General features: G+C 44.8%; 1 protein-coding gene across 2 annotated transcripts in view; it reads right to left on the bottom strand.

The window, feature by feature from the left end:
- The window catches only part of GLI2 (GLI family zinc finger 2), a 190,507-nt gene that overhangs the window by 59,081 nt on the left and 105,634 nt on the right, over window positions 1-25,792 (bottom strand). For both annotated transcript variants that reach the window (XM_048309894.1, XM_048309895.1), the window contains exon 3: window positions 9,516-9,621. In XM_048309894.1, the coding sequence (XP_048165851.1) occupies window positions 9,516-9,621 (106 nt within the window). The remainder of the gene's footprint in view (window positions 1-9,515; window positions 9,622-25,792) is intronic.

Raw genomic sequence — 25,792 nt, 5'->3', positions numbered from 1 at the left:
TCTCCTGGTTCACTATCAGCTACCACAATCAATTATATCAAAAACCAACCCCACACACACCAATAAAGTGAGAGCAGGGAATGCAGTAAACTTGCTCTTGAAGTGGAGCCTGGCCAACTGATATAATCTAAACCTTGGTTATGTTTTTCCATAGCACATCCTCCCATGAGATTTGCCATGTGCATGCTTCTACAACAGAGAGGAGACAGGGCAGAAAACACTCCCACTGGTCCTGCAGGAGCTGCATGGCCTGGGCATGCACACTGGGCTCCAAGTATGCACAAGCATAATGCACCTCATTAACATGTCTGTGTTTCTTAACTTCACTCCAGCCACTTTATGAATTTTTAGGTACTTAACTCCTTTACTAGAGATGGCTTTAGTGTCCTGAGTTTCAATAGAGGTTGGAGTAGTTTGACCTTAAATAGGATCCAGCTTGTTTGAAAAAGACATTGAGCCTTTGCATTATCAGCACTTGACAAGCCAGTCCTAAGAGTCAACACTATTTTGAAACCCACAACACCCACTTTCAAACATTGTTAGCCAGACCCAGTACACTGGGATTTATGATCTGAAATAATACAGGTACTTTTAAAAGTTTGACCCTTGAGAAATTCTCTAAATTTTAGCTGTTAGCTATTTAGTATCAATGGTGAAACATAAAAGAACAGGAATCAAGAGTCTCCAAGGCAGAAAATTGTGTAAAATCACAAATTCTCAAAATGGTCTGGCACACAGAAGAAAAACATACTTATGTGGTTTAGTGTCAGAGTCAGGGATCTAGAAAGCCCGCTAAAACACACACCCTCCCGCAGGAGTGATGTGCAGGACTGAGATTTGCCAGAGTAACAGCACCCAGTTCTGCCCTTTGGTTGGTGCAGATGTGTCTGCATGGTGTCAGCTGCACACAGGGTATCCAGATCCACAGTTCTGCCAAACAGGGTCCTTTTTTCATTAGTATTTTTTCTTTAACTTTCACCCCAGCCATCTGGGTGGTCCAAGAATCAGACCCAAAATACCTAGGATCCTTCGAACCACATGTTCTAATCCCAGCAGAATTGACTCAGTCCTTATCCATCCAGGGTAAATTGACTTCCCTGCTCTTTGCTGCGTGGGGGGAACTTTTGGATGAGATTTGAAAATTTCCGCTCTGTATGGACATTAAAAATCCTACATTTTTCTTCCAGTATCACAAGCCAGCACTCCTGCCATTAGTTTTTTTCTCTCGGCACCCTGTGTAATTTGCTCCCCATGGCCACTGGTAGCTGGGAATCCAGATTAACCAGCCTCTGAAAAGTGATGTGCCGCAGGCTTCATTCCACAAGCCAATGGGATGGATGGGGTTTGTCCATTTATCTTCACACACACTGGAAGGATTTCAGAGAAACAGTGAAAATGAGGAGGCTGAGTGGATTGATATTTGACTGTATGCTGCAGGCTGCGGCCTGGCCAGTTCATTAGAGCAGGGAGGAGGATATGACAACATGCAGCAAATATCTGGAGGGACGTGTTACACAAGGAGGTGTGCTAGGAGCAGACGGGTGAAATTCAGGGAGAGAAAAAAAGGAGGGTGGACCAGGAGAACTGCATGGAGAGCTTTATATACTGAGAAAGGATTTGCTAGAGGATAGAGTAAAAGTTCAACCAGGAGATACAAAACCAGGAGATACAAGGGGAAACCCACAGACCCCCGTGCAGTACAAGAGAAAGTGCTACAGAGGAGCAGAACGCTGCAACAGGTCTCAGCATCTCTTGTCTTCATGACCGCAAAAGCTGGTGAGAGGTGAAATACCATCTAGAGAGGTGACTTATTTAGGATTAAGAAAAAGAAGAGGCCAGGAAGGGCAGTGCTCCCCATTTAGCTGAGAGAAAACTTGAGAAACAAATTCGGAACGCTGGAGTTTAAAAGGGCAGGAAGTTGGCACTGAACATTTATCCATTTTCACAGATGCTGAAAGCAGTGGAGAATGGGCAATCCTATGGAGATAGCTTCTGAAAGACACGCACTCTCTGTTTAGAAACTCTTTAGAAAGCAGCAGGAGAAGAGAGTTCAAATAATTTTTTTTCCTAAAGCACAAGCTTAACAGTGGATAAGGTGGAAGCATGAAGTCACTTTTAATCTACTATAAAGTGAGGTAAGCAAAGGGATTATTACTTAAGACTCGCTGACATGAAGCTCTGAGAATGACATTTAAAAGCAATGGTGGATTACAGAGTGACATCATATTAAATGAACACATGCCAGAGGTTTACATAAAAGACCTCAAAGATCACGCTTTTGTTCTCAGTACTAAAACCTCTTAGCCATTTTTACTCTTCTGGCGGTGATTAGGCTAAATGAGAGGTGCAGTTTTTCACAGCACAAGCAACTCAGTGGCCCAGATCTTCACTAAGTGCAAATGGGCACAACTCCATCTGAGCTCACCCAGGCCCCTCACTCCAGCCCGATGTCACAGCATTCGGCAACTGGAGATCCAGCCCAAATATTTCTAAACCCAATCTGCATTTCATTGCAGCTTAGTGAGTCTGAAACCACTTCAGGTCCCTCTGGACTTCAGGTTTCAGTTACTCAAAGTACTCTGAAGGCTGGTTAACTAAACACACATGACAACAATATCCTGAATTTAAAGAACAGCATAGATGTGTAAATCTCTCTCATAATGGAATATGCTTGAAAAATTTTAACAAGATTCAAAAGAGAAAGATGTGGAGGTTTGTTGGTTTGGTTTTGTTTGCTTGTCTGTTTGCTTTTTGGTTTGTTTTGTTTTGCAGAATAGTTTATGAGACTGAAAAAGCCTACAGAAACATATTAGGCCTGATCAGTGTTTTGGTTTATGCCTTCCCCATTTTCCAAAGACCTGATCAGCCTGTCGTCCCACTGAGGCCAGAAGATGCTAGGCATGTACCTTCTCAGTTTCTGCACAGGCAGGTAGCGCTATATACTTCTTCCCTGGTGCCTGAAAATGTGCTACAGGACCAATCTTGGAAGCCAAACAAGTCTTAGCTCTCAAGATATCAAAAGGATATTACTGTGATAACATTTTAGAAATGAGGAAAATAAAGCACAGATGGAATTAAAGTAATTTTTCCCGCTCCCAGAACATGACAGCAGAAGCCTAGTATTTCATCTGTGGTCTCCTGGAGATGGATCAAGTGACCATCAAGTATTAATCCTGGTATTAACAGTCCCCCAAATCACCTCCTGTAGGTTACCAAAGAGCCACCTAAAAGCAACAGACTCCTGCTAATTACAGGCCAGGGAGAGGTTTGAGCCAGCCTTCTGGAGGGGACCAGCCCCTGCAAACCATTGAAAACCTGCACATTCTGATTTTCTTAAATAAATAAAAGAAGCATGTGGGAAAGAAGGGGACAGAATAAATTGGATGTGGGAGCCCCCAAACCTGTTTCCCAAATGAGCAATGTATCTATTCGGTGAAAGTCGTAAAACTTTGCAAAACGCATAAGAAGGCCTCTCTGAGCAGCTGTTTGCTTTGACTCCGGAGGGAGCCCGCTCTGTCTCCTAAGCAGCACAGTACCATCAATCACGACCTGCCAAAGATTTTCTACTCCAGTAGCAAAGTAAATATGAAAACACACGGGTTTTACTGGTATGTACGTTCTGTGGCTCAGCCGAGCGGCATCCTTGCTGCAGGAATGGCCATCACCAGGGGTCCCATCCCGAACTGCGTGACAGGATCCCAGCTGCAGCCCCGGGGGAGTGGTACCCCACGAAGGATAACTGAAGGCACTCTATGCACACCTGATAATGCACAAAGGCAGCTTCATGAGCACACACTGCAAACGGCTCCTCTCCTCCATGGAGTCATGAATCCCCCCGGATGGAAGGGATGGCAGAGAGGCCTCAGCAGAGAATGGGGAGCACTGTCAGGTAAGCCCTGGCAAGGATCAGCTGAAGCGTGCTCAGGGGCACAGGGCACTTGGAAAATTTCACTGCAAAACTCTGACATCACTTCAATGCATGTATTGGAAGCAAGACTTTTCAAAGGATTCCTATCTGACAAAATTGATGGGGTTTGTGTGTGTTTTTGTAGAATGGGAACAGCACAAGACACATCTGTGACAATAACAAATTCCAACTCTAAAGCAAGAGACACTGGTGTTTCTAAAAGCAGTTATAAGATGATGATGATTATTTTTTGTATGGCTAAACAACATATTTTCCCTTAACCCCACTTGGCCTCCCTTGGCTGAATCTCACAAAAAACAACAAAGGAGAGAGAGAACCAGACTGGAACAGATATTCAACATGGAAAATCTTGGGTTCGACACTAAATTTGGTAAATTTGTAAACACTTGAGACATAGTCTTTTTATGATGAAAAGTTTAACAGTCAACTCCTCTGCCTGTGAATCACCCTGCCTAAACATCTCAGGAACATTTTAACTGGTTCTGAAAAGGTATTCTGTAATGCTTAACAGAGTAAAAAGGAAAAAAACTTCAACAAAAAAACTTCAAAAACTTTAACAGTCAACTCCTCTGCCTGTGAATCACCCTGCCTAAACATCTCAGGAACATTTTAACTGGTTCTGAAAAGGTATTCTGTAATGCTTAACAGAGTAAAAAGGAAAAAAACTTCAACAAGGAGGGGTAATAGGATCAGATAAAGAAAAAAAGTGTAGGCTGGATATCAGGAAAAATCTGAAATAACATATTAAGATCTCAGGGAAATGGAGGAAGATCCTTGATTAAATGAGATAAAATCCCTACCAGAGGGAAATTAGGGCAACTCCACATTATTATGGAGATGGAATTGTCTCTATGTTTAGGTCTTCGGGACAATTCAGTCCCTATGAAAGCCATGGAATTTGTGATTATCAGCTCAGGGTTTGGTTGTTTTTTTTTTTACTATTTTGATGTGCGGACAGAAGAGCAACAACAATATTTTGTTAATAAATAATGTCAGAACTGCATCCTAAAACACCACCAGGATGTTGGTAGAAAAACAAGGCTGCTTTTGTTTGTCACAGTGCGTAATGCCTGATGGGTTTTAACCACAGTTTAGGAGCTACTGTCAAAAAGCTTCTTGCTGAGTCAAGCCTAGGCATGCTGTTTACTAGGGTTAGCCCTGAAGGCTCTTGCATTGGCAGGGACTTTTAAGCTGAGCTAAGGAGTTTTTAGTTATTTTTGTTGTGATTTAAAAAAAAAAAAAAAAAAAATAAAAAAGGTAAGCATGTTATCACCTCCCATATCTGCCAGCAACTTTCCTCTGGAGTCAAGGGCTTGTTCTTGCAAAGCTGATGCTGAGCCCCCTTAGTTTAAAGCAGATGGAGTTACTGCAGAGACCAGGCCCCAGTGGAGCAGGTTTTTGTGAAGAAGTTCGCTAAAATACAAAATACCCCTTTTGTTAGAAAAGAACCTGTGCTAACTTATGAAGTGAATTTCTCTGGCTTTGAGCCTGCAGACACACCTCGCTGACAACTTTCACTCAAATAGTGCTGACCTACAGCCAACTGTGAAAAGTGAAATTCTGACAAATCAATAAAAGCTGCTTACAGAAAATGCATGTAAGACCCACCACTGCTCTTCCACAAAGCCTGGGCCATCCTGTGCTCTGGAAGAGAGGATCACAGGGAAAAACAGTATGTGGCTCTGTAATTTCATCCCATATCTCCAGAAAAATGCAGAACCTCCAAATTTATTTTTCTGTCTTTTCTTAGCCTTTGAGTATTGGAGTATTACTTACTATTAAATGAATGTTACGCTGTGGAAGTCTTGGCTCATACAATTTATATGCATCAATACAATTTCTTTTATTCATTCTGCTCTAGTTCTACATTCCTGGAATAGATTTCATCCCATATTCAGTTTCACTCCATTCTGCATTACATCCTTTGCAGTGTCCATTGGACTCCAATCCTGCCACTCCCTCTATTCTCTGTATTACCACAGGCTCACAATCATCAGATTCCAGGACAATATCTTGAATCTGCAATATTTCTGTTGGTTTGCACTGCAGAGAGCTCAAGGACCATCTAAATGAGATAATTTTTCTAGACAAGCCAAGCAAGCACCACGATTCTGTCAAATTGTTGTTAACACCAAGAAAAGAAGTCCAAAAGTTAAAGATGTCCAAAAAATTCACCACCAAATAAGTAAAACCAACAGTGGAGAAAAGTGGGTTGTCCTAATGACTGGAGAAACACCAAAACAATCTGAAAAAAACCTCTAGAAGTAGACTTCAAGGAAACCCCAACATAATCTGCTTCTGGACATATGCAACAAATGCTCAGTGATTTAGAAGAAGATTCAAGTCCTGAAAATTACTGTCATGCTGCTTAACAAGAAAGTCATTCAGACACAAGGAATGACAACACTGAGGAGAAACACAGCAAGATTTTCAGGGCCGTCTTGGCATGGGGGTCTTTTATTACTCAAGTGTTCCACATTCCCATCTGTGTTCCCAAGCAAAGGGTCCACAGGTGGTTCTGCTCAAGAGTGTTCAGAAGCCTTGCAGATGAGTTCCTTCCAGTTGAGATAAAATAATGTATGTTCTCGTTAGGCCAAATGCAAACAGTGATGAAGAGGAATGCACTGCCAGGTCACATCGAGCAATCAGGAAACAAACCTTTGACATAACGCAGCAGGCAGATAATAAGACCCCGTAGTTAGCAACAAATGACACTGCACTTAATTTGCCGTGCAATGTTCACGTAATTAGATAAATTTGGTACCGTCAAGACGGCAGACAGGTAGAATACAGACTTGATGAATTGGGGGCTCTCTGTCAGGCACCGATCACATTAATCATAAAGCCAAAACTCAGTGACACAATTTTTCTTCCAAACATTTGCCTTCATTTTCTAGAGTGAAAATATGCACATGCCCTTGGGTTTTTTTTAAGAGTTGTTTACTTTTGAAACAAGGAGGATTGATTTCTGCACCACCAGGACAGAGTACAAACTTCTAGAAGCTCATCTGTGCCCACGGAGTCCACCCAGTGTATTAAACAAGAGCCATGCACCCAGTCATGTATATTCTAGTCCAGATCTACCACCGTGTCTGGATGATTTCACACTGGACATCCTCCAGTGAGGATGGTGAGCGCTACGTTGTGACCACCATAGCAGAGACTGGAGGAGAGAGAAGAAAGACGAAAGAGAAGTAGAATAAAAAACTAGAGGAGTAAAGGGCAAGACATGATTTTAAGAAGTTGGCAGATAAAATTTGAAGAGGTAAAATGATTGAGAGACTAACTCCACAGCGGCAGAGAATTTTCCCAATGTGGTTGTGCCATAGTGCAGGGTACTTGACAAACAGCCAAACGGAAGTGTCATTCCCTCGACCCTAAAAAACCGCCACAGCCAAGAAGCACTTGGTTGCTCAGCTTTGGTGCTTCTCCAGCCACAAAGGCATCTTTCAGTGCAGTGCCCAGGTAGTTTCAAAGAGGACTGTGTTTCCTCTTTAAGACCCACAACCAAGTTTTCTCTCCAGTACCTTGCAAGTTGGTTTTGTGAGAGGAGCTGCTGGGAACAAGAGGAATCCCAAAGAAGAAATGCAACAGGTATTTGCCAACAACTCTACCTAATATACTAAGCAGGACATGCTTGGTCCACTGATAGACAAACGTGGTAGCTGCTAACACCGTAGATTATTAATATTGGTGCAGATGAACTGAAACCTGATCTGCCAGCACTGTACACTTGTCCAGGGTTGATCAGCTGGAAAACACCAATATGATAAAATACTGGGGTTACTGGGGACACGATTCATAGGTACATATCATCAGTGGTGAACTCCCAGTTGCATTTTGTAGAAGACCTTGCCTTATGACCCCACCACAGAAACTGCTGTGGAGCCCCAGGGTACATGCAGTGCACCCAAACCTCCTCATGAGGAGTGAAGGGGAGCACCAAGTGGGGCACACAAATAACCTGTGACAAACCTCAGAACATCTGCCAGCCTCTCTTCTAACCCCTCTTTTGAATATCACACTTTTCTGTATGTTCTTTATTAGCCACAGCTCTGGCTTATTAACTATCTTTCAGCAAGTTATTATTCTGTCTTCTTTCTACAATTTTTGCATGTACTTGCATGAAAGACCAGAACTCCACGCAGCCAGAATTCATGCAGCCTCCCTAATCCCCCCCAGTTCCCATGTTAGCAACCTGCTTTGTCATTTCCCCTTTGCGCACAGCATGGAAGAAGCTGCTCTGCCCCTTTAAACATCCAGTCAAACTGACTGCCAGCCAAAAAGACAATGACTTGTCTTCTAGTAGGATCCATGGGAATGCCCTATCATTTATTTCTTGCAGTATTTTGGAAGCAGAATAAAGCTGTGGTAGCTGTGGGGCTCCACAGATCTGGCTGCTGCTGTCTGCATTACTTGCTTCCCAGGGACTGTTCCCCTGCTCACACCTATTCAGAAGCAGCACAGCTCCACAAACAGCCCCTGCAACAGTGAGACTGCAACAGGACTCCAGGGGATCAAATGAGAGTTTTTTTAAGTTATGAGCCTGAGTTGTTCTTCTTGCAAAATGATTCTGGCCCTCAGTGGTTCCCCTACACTGAGTGCTCTGGGACCTGTTCCTCAGCCGATGTCTGAGCCCTGTGTTACAGCTGTGGGTTGAAGGATTTGGGGATGGCTGTGGGACTGCCAGCTGCATCACGCTGCTCCTCACCTCTCATGGGGAAGGTGCATTTCAGGGACTAGAAGAAACACTTCCAGCCCCATGGTCACTAGAACCTCTGCTCACATCCCTGCTGGCTCCACTTTCCTTGCCCTGATCAAAGCTTACAGGAGGTGAAAACAGATCTCTCTGTAAACATCTCCTTCAAGACATCAAGAACTATTGAGCTGTCATGTCCTGGATGAGGAGATTAACCACGAACCCCCTCTCAGGGTGTAGCCCCACACCAGTCTCTGTGCTTGCTGCCCATCAGCTGCCTCAGGGCGAGGAGACTTTCATGAGAAGGTCACCACCAAAACCCAGAGTCCTGCCCCTCCAGAGGAGACACGGACACCCCCATGAGGACCTGACTTATTACTGCTTTTACAAAATGCTGCCCAGCCCATTCGGGCTGTTGTCCAGTGAAATCAAACTGAATTACGGCATTCCTGGCAGCCTTTTGCCACCGTCCCCACAACTGGCAGGGACGGAGGAATGGTACACAAGGTCTCCAAAGAGAGGGAGCGCTGCTGGGTCTTTGCCAAGATGGTGACAGAAATGACCCAGGCAAGGCATGATGTAAGAAACACGGAAGGTGCAAAAACACAAGTCAAGCCTGTTCCCGGGACCTGAGCTGAATAATGACAAAAAAGCCCTATACTCCCATCCTGCTGCTATAGGGCACTTCTATAGTCTTAACAGAGCTGTGAAGCCCTCCTGCCAGGCAGGTCAGCATTGTCACTGGATGGGGACAATGAGGTGGAGGGTGGCCAGTAGGGCCAGCTTGCCAGAAGGGCAGTAAGTCCCAGGGACTTTAGCAGAGGGATTCGGAATACTACAGGTGGCTGACATTTTAGCAAGGCACGGGAGTGGAGATGTAAGACTTACCCGTGGATAGCGTGGATAGAGTGAGGTTCGTAATGGTATCGTCCTTCCTGGTGGCGCATGTCAATTGGCAAAGGAGCATGGAAGGCCGGAAAAATGTGCTGCGGCACTGTTATGGGGAATAGAAGAAAAAAAAGGGACTTCAAAAACTTTTCCTTCCCTTTTAAAACAATTTCAAAGGCACTAAATCTCCATGAATTTCAGAGCAAGAGCAGTGCAAGACAAGGGGTCTTCATGATATCAGCGCTATCATACACCAGAGAAGTGGAATGAATAAATAATCAAAGTCATGCGGAAAAATCCTACATCTTCGACATAAAAGATCTCCAACAGGGTTTTTGACAAAGACAAGCAGCTAAGCGCTCTTTGAACTTGAGGAGATTATAGCAAGCACCAAGGAAAACTAGACTTGCAACGCAAATCAGACTCAACAGAGCCTGGTGGGATCTAGACCTGCATCGTCCCTCAAGCCTGGAGTGGCAGCAAACACTGTTCCTGAAGGTCTGTACACACAAGCTGAAAATATTTACCTAAAAATATAACAGCAAGAGCTGCGCCAAAGCAGAATGTCTAGGCAGTCAGAAGAGGCTCAGAAGTGCCTACTGCCAGGTTCTGAGAGAGGAGCTCAAATTGCTCTCACTTGTAATCACTTGAGGCCCTATTTTTTATTCATTTGAGAAGCTTGTTTCATCTTTGATGGAAAGATAAAGTGGTCTCAAAAGGCAGCGAACACCTACATTGACTTATTAAATCTACAGGTTTTAATATTTATTATTGACCCCAAAAGTTAACGGCGAGAATATTTGAGTGAGTTGAGCTGATGGAAAATTCATCAGGTTATTTCTCCTCATCACCCCAACAATGCTGCCTGGCTGCCTGGGCCTTTCCTGCTAAAATTACCGAAGCTAAAGAAATACAATTAGCAGAGCCTCGATAGCGATACCGCACAACCGCAACAGCGATCCCGTACAATCACCCTCTGACAGGGCTCCGCGCATCTGTAAAGGTGCCCCTTTCTACATTTGTGGCAGCGATCGGCTTAAGGATAAAAGGCTGGTCTTGCTCTGCCTTTACAAACAGTCAGAAGTTCTTCATTAAAGATTACTTAATATTGTTGCAGGTTTTACCATTCTTTCTCTGGCTTCTTGGCCTTTCTGTCGAACTGGAGACCAAAAGTAAAACAAACCCAACCTCCTAAGTGAGCGTTTCAAACCCCAGCCTGTGCTCGGTATTTCACTGTGACTTGCCTCCGCGACAGGTACCATCTCTCTGGAGACTGGGGAAGCACCATCCAAAACCAAAATGTCAAGGCTTGGGCCAAGTCTCTTGCTGTCGCTCAGCAAACTTCAGTAAACGCCAAACTCTTTTTCTATGAAAGACTTAAAATTCAGCCATTTGCATCTGTGACTCCAGCTGCACCAGAGCTACGCCGACTCTGTCCGGTGGGGCTGCGCTCCGCTCGGGTCCGTCGCGCCAAGCCTGCGTGTAATCCTCATATACGTCTTTCCCGGCATATCAGTGAGAGGATCTGTGGCTCCTACTCCCATTGCAGCGCTCAATCCCTGAGCACAGCGCGGCACAGGCGCGTCAGCCAGGCTGCTGGGAGAGGTGAGAGACTACACAAAAACAACCCTCCTGCCAACTCTGCTGAAAGGCGTTAAGCTAAGGTAGTCAGGGTGGAAAGTATTTAAGGCTCCGCAGCAGACTTGCTCTCCGTGCTCCAGCAAAGGGCTGGCACCTCACACCACCTGATACACTGGGAGCATTTTTGCAGCTCGCCTAACGTCAGGACACAGTAGAGTAACTGTTAACCACCTCCCCCGCTTCTGCCCCCCTCCTCTCCTCTCCCTAAAGCAGCTCAGGGAGAGAATGAACTTGCATCCTTCAGGATTTGCTTTTTCAGGAGGAAGATTCACCCTTTAACCGTCCTCGGCAGGGACGATGTGTTACGTAAGGACACTTGTAGGGAGTCTTCATTTTACGAGGCAACCAGTGTTTTTCCAGGTCAAAAATGTACCAGAGTTTAGCTGTCACACCCCATCCCCTGCTCACACAGTGCAGTAGAGCCTCTGGTCTCCCCAAACCATGCTCAGCTCAAACTCCAGCCTAGGCGGGCAGACACCTACAGCTGCTGTCCTCCTCCCTGGGGACACTGCTGTTCCCGGGCCACAGCTGCTGCCACAACCCAGGGGTGCTGTGGGGACCAGAGGAAGTAGGGCAAGGAGCTTTTACATCATCACTACAAAGCATGGTCACAAAATCAACTGTCCCTGCACAGACATCCAGTGGCAGACAACACAAACATCTCTTCCAGCCTGAGCCCCTAGGCTGGGCTTCCTGCAGTGCTCACCCCATACTTATACCATACAAATAAACCAAAAAGAGCAAGAACACTTCTGTGGTCCTGGGATCAACCCACAGTGCTGCTGGTGGCATCCCTATAGGTGGAGATTAGCAACCTCCCAAAACAGGGTGGCCACTCTGCCTCTAATGGACAGGTCTGGGGCTGAGTCAACCCACAGAGTGCAGGAGAGCTGACCTGGGCTGAAACTGTATTGGCCATTGCAGCTGAGTTTTAATGATGCGGAGAGTTACCCATATCCTTTGGCCTGTTCCCTAGGGCAATTTAACTTATTAATAATGATAACACTACTAAAAACAGGTCAAACTGAATATCTTAAAAGCCAGACCAGCTATATTTTATTTTGTAACTGTGCATTTCTACATGATTGATTGCTGAGATAATATTGGAAATTTCTGTGCTAAAAGAGTCTTTCCCTGTCACTCAGGAGAGCTGGGAAATTGAAAACATGGGCTGTTTGCTGCCTGGCCTCCTTTCCTAGCTATCTGTTGGTATAAAATTGACATCTGAAGAGAATTTCTCCCTCCTCACACCTCTGATTATTAATGGAAGAAAAATTTCCATGAACTTTCTCCCTCCCACTGCACTCTTGGTTTGTTTTTAGCATTTCAACCTATTTGGCCCGTGGGAAGGTCAGCAATGCCTCTGCCTTGGGTATCTGTTTCACACGCCCAATTCCAACCCCACCACGTGCCCTGTGCTTTGCTGCCACTAAGGGCAAGGGAAAGGGTTGTGTTTTTTGACATCCCTTTGCAACATTCCCCTTCATGACTTCCCCTCTGCTTCTCTGCCTGGGAGCACCAGACAAGCCTACGGGCTCCAGTGGCTGGTGCTGTTCCTTTTTATTCTCTTCCAGGTGCTTGGTCAGAAATAATGAATGGTTTTATAGGCAATCAACTACCAATTCATAAACGTCAGCCTGGCTCTGCTTCTTGTTCCCACCCCGCCAGAAGAGGACTGTGAGCTGGCAGCAGGACAGCAACACATGCCGTTAACAAAGATGGATGTTTTACACATACGAGCTAAAAAGACAATTATATTCAATTACTTCAAGTAAGTTACGGTGATGTATTCCTGAATAGCCACACGAAGGGCAATATGATGATTAGGGCAATGAATTTGCCAACGTTAATCTAATCAAGGCAATCTTTTGTTTAGCATTATCTGCTTTGCAGTGGCAGAGGATTTACCAAACCCAAGCAATCTTTGTAGATTTAACCCCAAAGCTGCCCAATTAGAGCTAATGATGATTGCTTTACACAAGAGGGAGGGAGATTTTAGTAGGAGGCCTGGGGAAAGCTTTTCCCCAGGAAAAGGTTGGGCCACACCAAGCCATGCAGTACAATACTCTGAGGTGCAAAGGCGTGACATGGCACCTCCAAAAGTCCCCAGGCACTGGAACCAGAGACAGACATTTTCTCTGGTTCCTGCTGAAGGAAGAGAAAGCTGAAGAACACATCAAAAGCAGCACCCAAGGGGCAGGGACAATGAGAGAACAGGGTGTTTTGCACAGAAACAACACAGTTCTACACCAAGTCGGTGGCTTGCAGCTCCCAGGGTGAAGCAGGGCGGCAAAACACAAGGCACTCTCAGGAGGCCCCACCTTCCACCCCACCGGGGCTCCTGCAGGAATGTGTCTGCTCTGCTGTGCCATTTGATAAGGGGGAAGACGCTGCTACCTGTCCCCACTTGTCGGAGCCTATTTTCTGGCCAAGGTTTATGAGCAAGACACAGACCTCCCACTGCTGTGTTCTCATCCTTGTCTATGCAAAGGCCAGCCAACCCTCTGGCTTCAAAGAGAAAAGATATGAGGCAGAAATGCAGGTTTAAAGGGGATGTCCCTTTGCCGAAAATCCCAGGAATCAGGGAGGGAGGCATCAGAAACAGCCCTTATTTGAGGATGATGCAGGCTTTTGATTATCTCTACAGATAAACCTGTGCTTCAAGAGAAACACAGAGTGCATGTATGGGTTTGCATAGCAAGCAAAGGAGCTGTTTTGACATCACTCATAGCAGCATCTCTTTTTGAGCTCAAAAGTGAGAATTAGGAAGGGTCAAGCAAGCTTTTTCTATTCCAAATACTTCAGCTTACACATGTTTGCTTAAAAAAAAAAAAAAAAAAAAAAAAAAAAAAAAAGACTAAGAAAAGAAGTCAGGCCCCACGGCACTGAAGTGGGTTTCATTTGCAGTTTGCTTTGACAAAAATAATTCAGAAAGCCCTTGGGAAAGGACTTGAAGAAGTTGCCACTTGCAACTGGGGTGCTGCAGCAAGACTGGCTGGGAAGAGATTCTGAAGGTCCCCCCCACATCCTTGGTACCCCATGGAAAGTATTGGGCTCCCCCTGCTTTATCTGAAGCACATGTGAGTTGTGCAGGCCACCACATGGGCTAAAAAATATACAGCTTTCCTATGGGTGTCCAACAGTCTCCTGTGGGAACAAGCAGTCCAGCCTGTAAGTAGGCTTCTTTGTCATCAGAAATAGTGCATAAATATTTTGCAATCAACAGTGAAAGTCATTTGTTGAGGAAAAAAAGTAAAATATCACTGTCTGGATAATACCTGTTGTGCCTTTCTCAACAAATTTGCAAAAAGACCCCATAAAAAATTAACATCTTATAAAAGAGGAAACACAAATTCTGATTTCTTGAGATGCCTTTTGGTTTGATCTCCTATGGAGTCAGTGATGCATGGGACACAGCTTTCATAAAGGGATCACAAGCTCCCTTGCAAAGACAAACAAAGCTTCACGTCTCTTTAGGAAGGGAAGAAAACATGCATTTGAAACACAGTCCTGTTTTTTTTAATTGAGAGGGGCTGAAGCAGGCTAATGTAAAATAACTTGCACAAGTCTACACAGTCAAACAAGAGCAGGTTACCAATGAACCTCAATCACAGCAGGCAGAAACTGCAACTTTATCAACTTTATCTGTAAAAGGCTTCAGAGCCCTGGGGTACTGGGTTGATTTGTGCTAGCGGGAGAAAAACTTTTCCAGACAACAGCTCACACTCTCCTGTCACTGAGGTGTCATTAGCAGCTGTGCACAAGCAACTGACAGAAAAAACAGGAAAGGGATGTCCCAGAGGATGCTTGTGAGAGTTCACCAGTACTTCCACAGGTTAACTGAGCCGTGCTGTCAGAGGCCAAATCCCTCTTACTGGGGAAAGCAGGACGTTGCATGGTGCGACACAGCAGCTTACAACAACTTTTGCTTCTTATTTTTTTCCTCCCAGGTCTAGCTTCTTTGAAAAAGATAATAGTAAACCAACTGATATCTGCAAAGGCCCTTCTTGGTGCCCACATTTTCTCCCAGATGTCCAAATCTTACTCTCTTTCTCAAGAACAAGGTTAAGGTATAACAAACATGAAGTATTCTTCACTCAACCTTCTCCCAGAGAAGCCCAAAGCATCGAGTGAGAAAGAAACTTTAGGCAGCATTTGTTTTTTGTGTTACACTTTTTAACATCCTAATTTTACTCATCCACAGCATATATTTAAAGAGATGTTATCTTGGCATCCAACAAGAACAGTGGCTGTGAAACAGCAAAGACAGGCCCGTGCTTTGTTCCCCAGCTTTCCTGTGGTGATTTTCCTCACATCAGAGGTCTCCTAGAGCTGGTGGGTTCTGAGCATCCCTGGACAGTCTCAGTGTGTGAGCAGGGCAGGCAAACCCGTCCCCGAGCGACTAAGTGTGTGTGTGGCTACTTGACTCCCTTTGATAGTCCCTCCTGGGCGTTTCACTGTTGTATTTGGATGGCCGCCCCTCTGGCAAAGTGCTGCAGGACTGTAGGTGTCGGCAAGGGAGATGTTTTTGTGTTTGTGTGACGTCCCCAGAATAATGATCTAGCTGTTTAAGTGAGCTGAGCGAATGAATGAGCACAAGAAAAACATCTTCACTGAAAGCCAGCCGAAGTTAATGCACCATTAATAATGGTCTGGGTGAATTATTGGAAGGGATAATAGGCCTGGGGTCAGGGAAGGTCTGAGACAAAGAACAGGGAAAATTGGGTCACAGAAACATGACAGAGCAGATCACGCTGATGCGTCTGTGGGATTCTCCTCGGATGAAATCATATACCACCATGCAGAATATTAACGGCTTTGCAGGGATAGCCATTCCCAGAACCACCACTCAGATCAATATGGGAAGGAGCAGGAACAGACACACATGGCTATGGTGGCTGCCTCTCAGTCCCCCTTTGAGAGAGTCACTTTAATGTTTATCTACTTTGCAAAATACACCAACTGCGTGCCTCCCTCAAAAAGGGATACTTATGCAGTGGCTAACTACACCAATCTGAGAATTTTCTAAGTAGAGAGAGGTGTCTGGGCAAGTGTGTCCCTTCCCTGAATGGCAGCACCATGCATTTCACAAAAAGCCATGGGAGGTGCTTCAGCAGCTCTGCTTTTCTGTCTCCAAAACTGTGGCAGGAGCTGCAACCCCTTCTCCCACCCCATCAGCTGCCTGTCTTCACGACACTAAATTACTGACTAACCTCGCTTTGTCAGAATTTCCCTTCTTTAAAATGGAGATAATAATACCTCCCTACCTCAGAGGTTTGGTTAATGTTTATACAGCACTTTAAAAATGATGTGGTAATTAAGTGCTCAGTATTATTATATCAACGTGTATAATGATTCCAGCAGACAGCACTATAAACACGGCTGCACCATGCCTACTTTCCTTTTGTTTGGCTTGTTAGCATTTGGTTTGGTTTTCATACAGCATACTTCAATTATTACTGGTTAATTATTCTGTTGTTTTATTACCTGCTCAGTGGCTTTGACAAAAATAAAAGAGGAACTACACAAGAAGAGTAATAGGAAATATTAATTTTGGCCCACTGAGATCATTATAGCAAGGAGAAGCGAGAGGCAGGCCCCCACCAGATCATCTGGGGAGACCTCTGTCCTGCCCCAGGCACTACAGACCATTTTGAAATACATCCAGCCAGCTGTTGTCATTCAAGGGGATGCAGAACCAGTTTTCTCTTTTTCTAACAAAACTAATGCAGAAAGATGGCGGTAGCCTGATTTACAAAACTATTCTTTTAATGCATTTCAGGATGTTGGAGAAGATGCTTAGTTTAACAGTAGGTTGGGTACAGCATCATATCCAGGTAAGAAATAAAGATCACACAACTAACTTCTGTTAGGCAAACAGCTCAAGTAATGGTAAATACCCTGTAGCAGAGTTGGAAGGAGAAGGGGCCTTGCTGGGATGCAGATATGTGAAAAGTAAACAAGAAATAATAAAAAACACATTGCCCTTCAGCTATAAAATCACCAAAAAAAAAAAAGCCTTGAAAAGCATTATTGTGCTGACATCTCAAAGCACCCTCAGGACAGAGTCAGTGTGACTTCACACTCAGAAATTGAGGTTCAGTGAGGAGCAGAGGATAACATGAGAAGGCTTGTCTCTCTGCTTCAGTACTGCTGGAGCCCCTGCATGCACCTCACTCCCACACACAGACCCAGGAGCCGTCGGTTTCCCTGCTCAGCTCCCTGCAGGGATGCAAACTTCAGATGCACATGTGGACACAGTACTTACTTGACACAGAGTAAAGCCCATTTCTGGGGTTACCTGCATAATAAATGCCATTATAAAATCCATTAAAGACAGCAAACATCTCCCTCAGACACTTCAAATGGAAGGCTGTCCCTCTCCGCCATCCCAGAGGAAACCTCCTCGGATGCAGTCACAATAACCACCCATCCTCTTGGGGATGGCCCAGAGGAGTTTGTCTTCTTACAAAGTTTATTCTACTGCTTCAGCTCAGGTGGAAGAACAAAAAAAAAATGTCTTTCAAAGATGCTGAGGGGTGCCCTTACCCAGCCCCCACCTAGGACACAGGTACTGGCACATGGCAAACACAAACATGGCCCTGCTGGCTGTGCAGCCAGGAACACGTTTCAGCCCAGCCACTGCTCCTGCAATCGGGCAGTGCTGCTGAGGCACGGGCTGTGTCCAAAAGCTGGGCAGGCAGGCAGGCGGCTGCTGGGCGAGCTGGCTCTTGCAGCTGGGATGCGGCGAGATTAGATCAGCGAGCTCCCCCCGCAGCCCCGTGGCCAACTCGAGGTAACACTGAAGGAATTTGCCCATAAATTTCCTCCCCACCCCAAGAAGAAGGCAGCGCACTTAAATGAACTCAGGCCCTAATAGAAGTAGGATATTCTTGTTCAGCTCAATGTCTAGCCCATCCTGAAGCTCCTGGCAACTCCACTCAGCTCTCTCCCATACACTGCCTGACCTTTGGTAAGGGCATTAAAACTGTCAGTCTTTTCCTGGGCAAAAGAGATGGAACAATTACAGTGAGGCTAAAAACGACCTTTCCCTCTACATGGAAAATTTGGATTAAAAATTGAAGAGTTCATTGACATCTTCTATAAGAACACAGAATTGTCATTAAAAAATCAAACCCTGAAATTCCTTAGTTGCTATCTACCATCTCTGAAACTCAACATAAAGGGCTTTCCTGCCGCATCCACCAAAGGAGCAGGGACAGCTGCTGCTGGCAGGGACATGAGGACACCAGGAATCTCTTCAACATGCTCCCATGCAGCAGCTGGCTTTGCAGCACCTTTCTTGTTTGACCAAAAATGGGGCACTTCACTTCTTGGTGAGAAAACAGGAATTTTCTGTCTGAAGCCTGCTGACATAGGAAGTCCTGTATTTGGTCTTGCAAAACAGGTTGTACTCAAAACTTTCAAAAAATTCAAAATGGTGTGGGGGGATAAATATACTCAGGTGTGTAGAAGTATTTTCAAACATTCAGATGAGCATTTGTGCATGAAGGCAATGCATTATCTATTATTCTACAAGAATTCCTGGGGTCTTCAGGTTACTGATAAGTGGCAGCCTTAGGGGGGACAAACCATTATTTTTTATACCTCTGGGAAGAGTAAATAAGATGAAAGCAGAGCTCTCCTGCAGCCTGGAGGAACCCCACAAGCACAAGGAAGTCCCGCAGTGGGGTGCCCAAATACCGAATCTCTGATGGCTTTTCGAAGAGCAGTAATTAGAAAAGTCTCTTGATCAGCCTTGCTGCCACCAGCCACCTTCTTCAGTCCCAAGGAGCTGGAGTTGGGGGAAGCTTTAGGGCAGAACAGTTTTACATCATTTAATGTTTTCCAAGTACCTGCACCTTCTGTCAGAAGCAGCACAAAAGATATTATGATGGTTTAAGATCTATATATTTTAGACTACAAGAACATGAAATTGATGAAGTTGAAATGCCTTGACGTTATTTCAACAATATCTGCTGAAATGGGAAGTTTCTGAAAGAGACTGCTGAGCATTTGTGCTTCCTGAAAAATTAGAAAGAAATCAAAATTGCCTTTCTCTACTAAATAAGCACTGAATTCTTTGGGACACAATGAAATCTGAAACAGCAGCAGTGCACATTTCCATTGCAAAGGAAACCCGCTCCACTCACACGTCGCTGCTGGAGAAGTAGCAGGATGCCAATCCCACCTGGGATGTACCAGTCTACCCCACCATAACTGATCAGGAGTTTCTACATCCATGCTGAGCATTTCCAGAGTGAGACTTTCCCACTAGTGCTAGCTTTGTATTAGCTGGGTAAGGCGATATGACCACTGAATGGCAGAAAAGAAACCTAAAAGGAAAGGCCTAATGCAGCTTATTAATTCCACAGGTGAGCTGCAAATGCTGAGAGTCCTGAAAATCACTTAATTGCCAGGCTGTCAGGCCAAGATGTGTTTTGAGGACGCTGCCAATCTGACAGTTATTAACAAACAAAGAGGCCACAAGCCCTGACTGCACTGAGATCCTTGTTATTTCTACTCATGTGCCACCTCCCAACAGGAAGTACTTAATAAGAATAATAATATCCCAAAAGGCCAACCTACGGCAGTGCAATTAAAAAGCTTTTCTGTCTCACTTTGAGGGGAGAAAAAAAAATGAGGGGGAAATTAAAATCAGACAGGAAATTCCACTAGAACAAGCTAGCTTATGTCCTAATAACACAGGATTGTGCCAACTCCAGAAAGCAGAGGAGGGAAAGGAAAAAAAAAATGGGGAAAAGAAAAGAAAGAAAAGAAAAAGAGAAAGAGAAAAGCAGCTCTCTAGACTGACTCAGATCTGAAGCTACATTGTGGTTTGGCTGTGGCTGCAATTCTAAAGGAAGAAAGGCAGCACAAGCAAATAAAAGGCGGTTTGCTTTTCGAGCAAGTTGCTGTTATATGATGTAACTCTTGTATGAAAGCACGGCCACTGCTGCTTTGTTGAGAAAAGACACAGCCTGATAAGCTCGAAGGACCAGATGGATCTTGGGGCTTGTTCTCCCAACAGCTGCTGCCAGAGAATGGGAAGAAGAAAAAAAAAAAAAAGAAGAAAAATCCCAACCAGCAAGGAAGAAATCCCAGCACGTGAGGGGCAGGCAGGGAGGTGGGGCAGACCAGATGGTGGTTCAGCTCATGCCTGCCTGGACGGGCAGTAGGAGAAAAATCAGTTTGTCAAAAACTTCTAAGAAAACTTACAGATCTCTCAAGAAAGGAGGGATCCTTACACAGAAGAAAAAAATACCTGCGGGTTTAAGGAAAGAAGTCTTCCAGAAATTGTTATCATCCTGCTTCCTGGGAAGCCACTAGGATTCAGCAACTGCCTGCACCTCCAGCTGATCTCCAAAAAGTTGCTCTAGCAACTTCCAAGAAAAGTGGGCCAAGAGGATTTGCCCCTGACTGCTTTGGGACCAGGCCAACAGATGACAAACCTTGCCTGTTTCACACTAAAGCTCATTTCATTGTGGGAACCACCTCATTTCAAGACAGCTGGTGAAAGGGGAGTGTGTGAACCTCAGCTGACTGCCCAGAGTATTCCCTAATACCCCCTGCCTTTCTCCCATGGTCCCCAATACCTGGCTGTGAGAGACATCCCAAGTCCTCAACAGGTTTCTTTTTCTGGGTATCCAAAGGAGAGAGAAATGCATTTGATGCATGTGCAAATGTGGCCCTGCCAGCAGTCCTGCCTCCTGCAGTAGCGACTCTGGGGAGCAGAGAACCAGAGCCTGAGTTCATAGTTACCTGAACATGATGTTCAGTATGGCTCAGGTCCTCCTGGAGCTTGATTTAACATCTGAGCAGTTTTCCTTCCAAACTTGTAAAGGAGTTTTCCTTGGCTCCCTGAAGTGCAACTGCTTCAGGTCACCTGTAATACAAGGCTAAACTGTATATTGCCATGAGATTGAGGCATTATGGAAGAAAGCACTAACTGGCATTTATGACCAGGAGGCAGCAGGAGCACCAGATGACACTGGTGCACTCAGCTGCCTCCAACCTGACCAAGCCCAGGATCTCTGTTGGTGAGATGTGGAGGGACAGGCAAGTTGAGCAACCTCAGACTGGAAACCACAAGACTGGTGGAGTACCAAAGGGCAAAGCAGTGAATGAAGATGGAGGGAGAGCACATCAGCTATCACACAGCACCTTCTGGACAACACTCATCTGAGCAGCACATCTAGCAGACCCCTGACCATGCACCTTCCACTCATGTAAATAAAACCTTATTGAGGAGTGTCATCCCAAGCCACATTTCTAGGAGAAGATCTACAGATGGAGATGTCTTTTAGCCTTCACGCCCCCATCCACGCATTCACACCCCTCCCCTGACGTGGCACTGGCACTCACTCAATCGCACATTGAGCCAGCTCAGAGAGTTCATCCAGTTGAAAGCTAATCACCTAAAATTTTATTGCACAGGGTTTTGGCTGGATCAACTCCCTGAAACAGTTTACCATGAGATCGATGGTGAAGAAAAAAGCAAAAGCCCTTAGGCTGCTGATCAGCAGCCACTTCCAGCCCAGCTGCCACTGAAAGCATTAGGCCTGACCTCCCCTGGCCACTTGTCCCCACAACACAGCACACCCCATTATAGTGGCCAGGAGGTTTTTCTGTGACTGCAGGGCTGACTGGACTGAGGAGTACATCTCACGGAAAGGTTACATACACCTTCCCAGGAGCTGATGCTCACAGCCCAGCTTCCAAGTGCTGGTCCTGGGGGGCATGGCTGCTTCAACATGTGAGGAGTAGCTGGGCTGACAGGCCATTGCTAACTAAATACACTTCCCCAATTCGATCAGGTAGCACACTACAAGCTGTCTGCTCAACCAGCCAACACAACTTGCAGGAGCTGGAAAGCTGCCTTGCAGAAGAAAAACTCCCAAGAAGAAGCCTAAATGCTGTGAAAGCTCAGGTGCCAATGCCAACAAGAAAGGGCACGCCAGCCCGCCCTGAGCACAGACCTACCTGAATGGTCTCTGCCACTGCAGGGCTGCCTGCTGCCATGGCGGGGACACCTGTGCTGCCTCGTGCCACAAAGACTTGCTCAATCTTCCAGGACAAGGCTATACTTCAAATTCAGCACTGGCATTTCGAGCCTCTCTAATCCAAACCACAGGAGTCAGTTTGCTTTCTTTATACATATGCTCCTCCAGGCATTAGAACAAACTGAAATCAAACTGTTCCTATAGGCAATGGCTTGAAAAATTTCCCCTTCGGATGAAAGGTCTGTTTATATAATTTGTAAAATTGAACAAATAGAGTCTGGGAAAATCCCATGCAGAGTCTGCTCTGAATTTTGACCAAACTTCTTTCTAGAAATGGAAGAAAAGATGTCTGCTTTCTACTAGTTGTGGTAAAATTGCAGGGCTGGGTATTTTTCTTTTTTGTACTTACACCCAGGTGATAAGCATCTAGGTAGCCTTCAGAGAAGAGTTTTGGGAGCTTTCATGCTTCAGGACACTGGTCCCCAAAGCAGTCCTAGTTGATAAAGACTGAGAGGATACTGCATGAGCTGGCTTTTAACCAGGCATAAGGCAGCCTGCTGCTCTTAACTACACAGAAGGTCTGACGAGGAGAGGGGTGAGGAAGTTATCTGTTTTACCCAGCTGTGGTTTTGGTGCAGGCTAATAACTCCCATGTATCATCCTGCCTTCGTATGAAAATTTTCCGACTGGTATTAAAAATGGTCCCAGTGCAGTTTGCAGTAGATTCTCCGGGCAGCTCATGCAAAGTGCTGGTTGTTAGCATGCTGCTTGTGTAATGAGGATGCTTAAGACCGTAAGGGGTCTCTGGAAGGTCCTGAAGAGTGATTGCAGTTCAGGAGACTCACCCACCTGGCAACAGGCTGATTTATGGCCTGCTCAGTTAATAGCCCTGCTTAACACAGGAGTTTGTCGAGATTAAGTAATTGCCTGAAACAAAAAGTTTATTATCTTTAAGTCTCTGCTGATGAATGACTGGATGTTGGAAGAATCATGTGAAAGATCATCTGTGATTCCCTCCCACTTTAAGGGGAGAAAAAAAAAAAAGAAAAAAATAGTAAGGTTTTAAAAGACAAGCTCTTCCAAAAGGAATTTGAGAGCTCAAAATGTACACTCAAACATGGCTGCAGTTACAAGGAGGGGGTTTCAGACTTAGGGTACCATCCAAAAAATAGCTCAAGTAATAACACAGTTCTGTGATGCATTTTTCCCCAAGTACTGCAAGTGTTTTGTAAACATTAACTGATACCACTCCTTGAGAGATAACTGATTCTGTCACACAATAATGAGATTGGGAATAAATCAAGATGCAAAGCTTGTTTAGTTTCTATACATTACATAGTGGCCCTTCCCGTCCTACAAAAATCTGGAAATTTTCCAATCTAGAAAAGGCTGCAGATAACTGCACAGTTCAAAGATGCTGCATGCTAAATTCTGCTACAATTATTTCTCGTCTCCATTTCCAGATGCTTCAGCAAGGTTAATCAGCTTGATTAAGGTCACACACACTTATACTGCCTCATGAAACTGAGCTCCAAATTGCACCAGAGCACAGGGCTTTGGGACTTGCCCTGTTCCACCCCCACCCCAAGATGAGCCGCCTGCCTGCTGAGCATCCCTCGCAGCGGGGCTCGTGCTGGGAGATCACACGATCCAAACCTCTCCTCCTTCGTCCCCCGTTTCCTTTCCACCCACGAATTTTCTCAGTTGGCACATGAGCACGGGAGTTTGGACACGAGGGATACAGGACTGACAAGAAACCCCCATCTCCATTGCAGCCACTAAGTAACATTCCCACAGTCCCAGATGTCAGACACACTGTCCCTCCTCACATCACTTCGAGGCCTTCCTGCAATAAAATGGGAATTGGCTCCAGCTTTTCCTAGCACTTCTCATATTACCTTTTAATCCAAATACATATGGTTCAGGGAACACTGAGAGACTTGCATGAAAGGATGTACACCAAGAGAATGCAAACCCTGGAAAAAAAGGGATTAGATCTGCAAGACTCCCTTGGCCCCAAACATGTGCCCCCCAATTCCCCAGCATATTAATCAAGAGTCTGATGAGATTCCTTTTGAAATCCCCCAAAAGATTTCTGTAGACTTCAGTGACTTTTGGATCAGGCTACAAACGCAGAATAAATCATAAACTGGCTACATCTGCCAAGTTTATTTCTTTCTTTTCCAGGTTTCAGAACAAATCCATTTTACTGCTGGGAAAAAGCAGAATGAAATAACTGACAAGAGTTCAAATATCCTGTATCACTCCTCATATTAATTCAGCCAGTCAATCTATCCCATAACTTTGGGAAGTAAAGCAGATTACTTTGGCCAGATCACAAAACTGTGCTGCTTCATTTATGTGCAGTTTATTATTTAAGGCAACCTGTGCAAACCCCTTTCTCTTGAGTTAGAAGTGACAATGTGAGGGACTAAAATTAAGCTGAGTCTTAAGATAAGCTAGAGTTAAGCAAAATACATTTGCACTGAAAAAACTTAATGATCACGACAACCCCCTCAGCCCACAATAAAATTTGGAGAGTCTCTCTCACAAAAAAATATCTCATCTTAAAGGATACACACAAAATGTGACCCAGGTCCCTGGAACCTCATGCTTTGCATAAATTTGGATGGCTTTATTAATTTGTGGTTAATGTATTGCCCTTTTCTTCTTTTTCTTTTTTCTTTTTTTACTCCATTTATTACTGATAGCAAATTCCCCATACATAAAAGACCTCATTACACTTCCAAGTTGGGTGATTCTGTAGCATGTCCCTCTATCAGTGAGCAGAAATCAGAGCTGTTTCCCCATTTTCAATTCAGAGGCTGGCTGATGTGTGCTGATAACTTCAAGATACCTTGAGAGATCTGCAAGATGGGGAACTTCCTATGGCAAACAGCTTCAGATATCACTTAGGGTTTAATGTATTCATTCATTCATCATCTGCTGAAAGCAACACTAGCACTGGCTTTGAGTTGAAAAGCCACTGCACAATGGATATAGCGTCATACTTGACTTTTCTCTCGTTTTCAGTGCCTTCAGGAGAAACAGCCAGACATCCTGACAGGAGAGGCTTGGGGAAGACCCTTGGATTTGCTTTGACCCACTGCTTGGAGCCCCTTGTGCCATTTCAGGATGGGATCTACACAACCACTTGTGACCTGAGCCCACAATCTAGGGCAACAGCAGAAATGGGTATATTAAGTTCTTCAGAAATGCAGTAGTGGCAGATCAAAACATCTGTGAACACTGTGTTTTACTGACAACACACTTCTAACTTTGAAACAGGTTCTGCTATCAGGCTATTAGTACAAGCACTTTACTTTGAAGTATGTACTGTAATTCTTGCAATTTTACTCCCAGCTCTGGTATTCATTTCGCTCAGGTTACTTCTATAATTTATCTTCCCTCTGGAAAAATTCAGCCTGTAATACACCCATCCAGAGTGGTATGGGTATATGCACTCTTTCTGTGCCCCTCTTTTATCCTGCATGATATTTTCAATAAGAAACTTTAAAGGGAAAAAAAAAAAAAAAAAAGAGGTTTTCAACCCCTGAGTGATGCTAGATCTCAGTTTTTCCCACGAGAAAATCACTTGGCACTTCTCTGACTTGAGGTGACTCATTGCTGTTC

Source organism: Corvus hawaiiensis, chromosome 7 (genome assembly GCF_020740725.1).
Source record: "Corvus hawaiiensis isolate bCorHaw1 chromosome 7, bCorHaw1.pri.cur, whole genome shotgun sequence".
Taxonomy (NCBI): domain Eukaryota; kingdom Metazoa; phylum Chordata; class Aves; order Passeriformes; family Corvidae; genus Corvus; species Corvus hawaiiensis.
The sequence above is the reverse complement of the archived record's forward strand: the minus strand, read 5'-3'. Positions and strand labels throughout refer to the sequence as shown.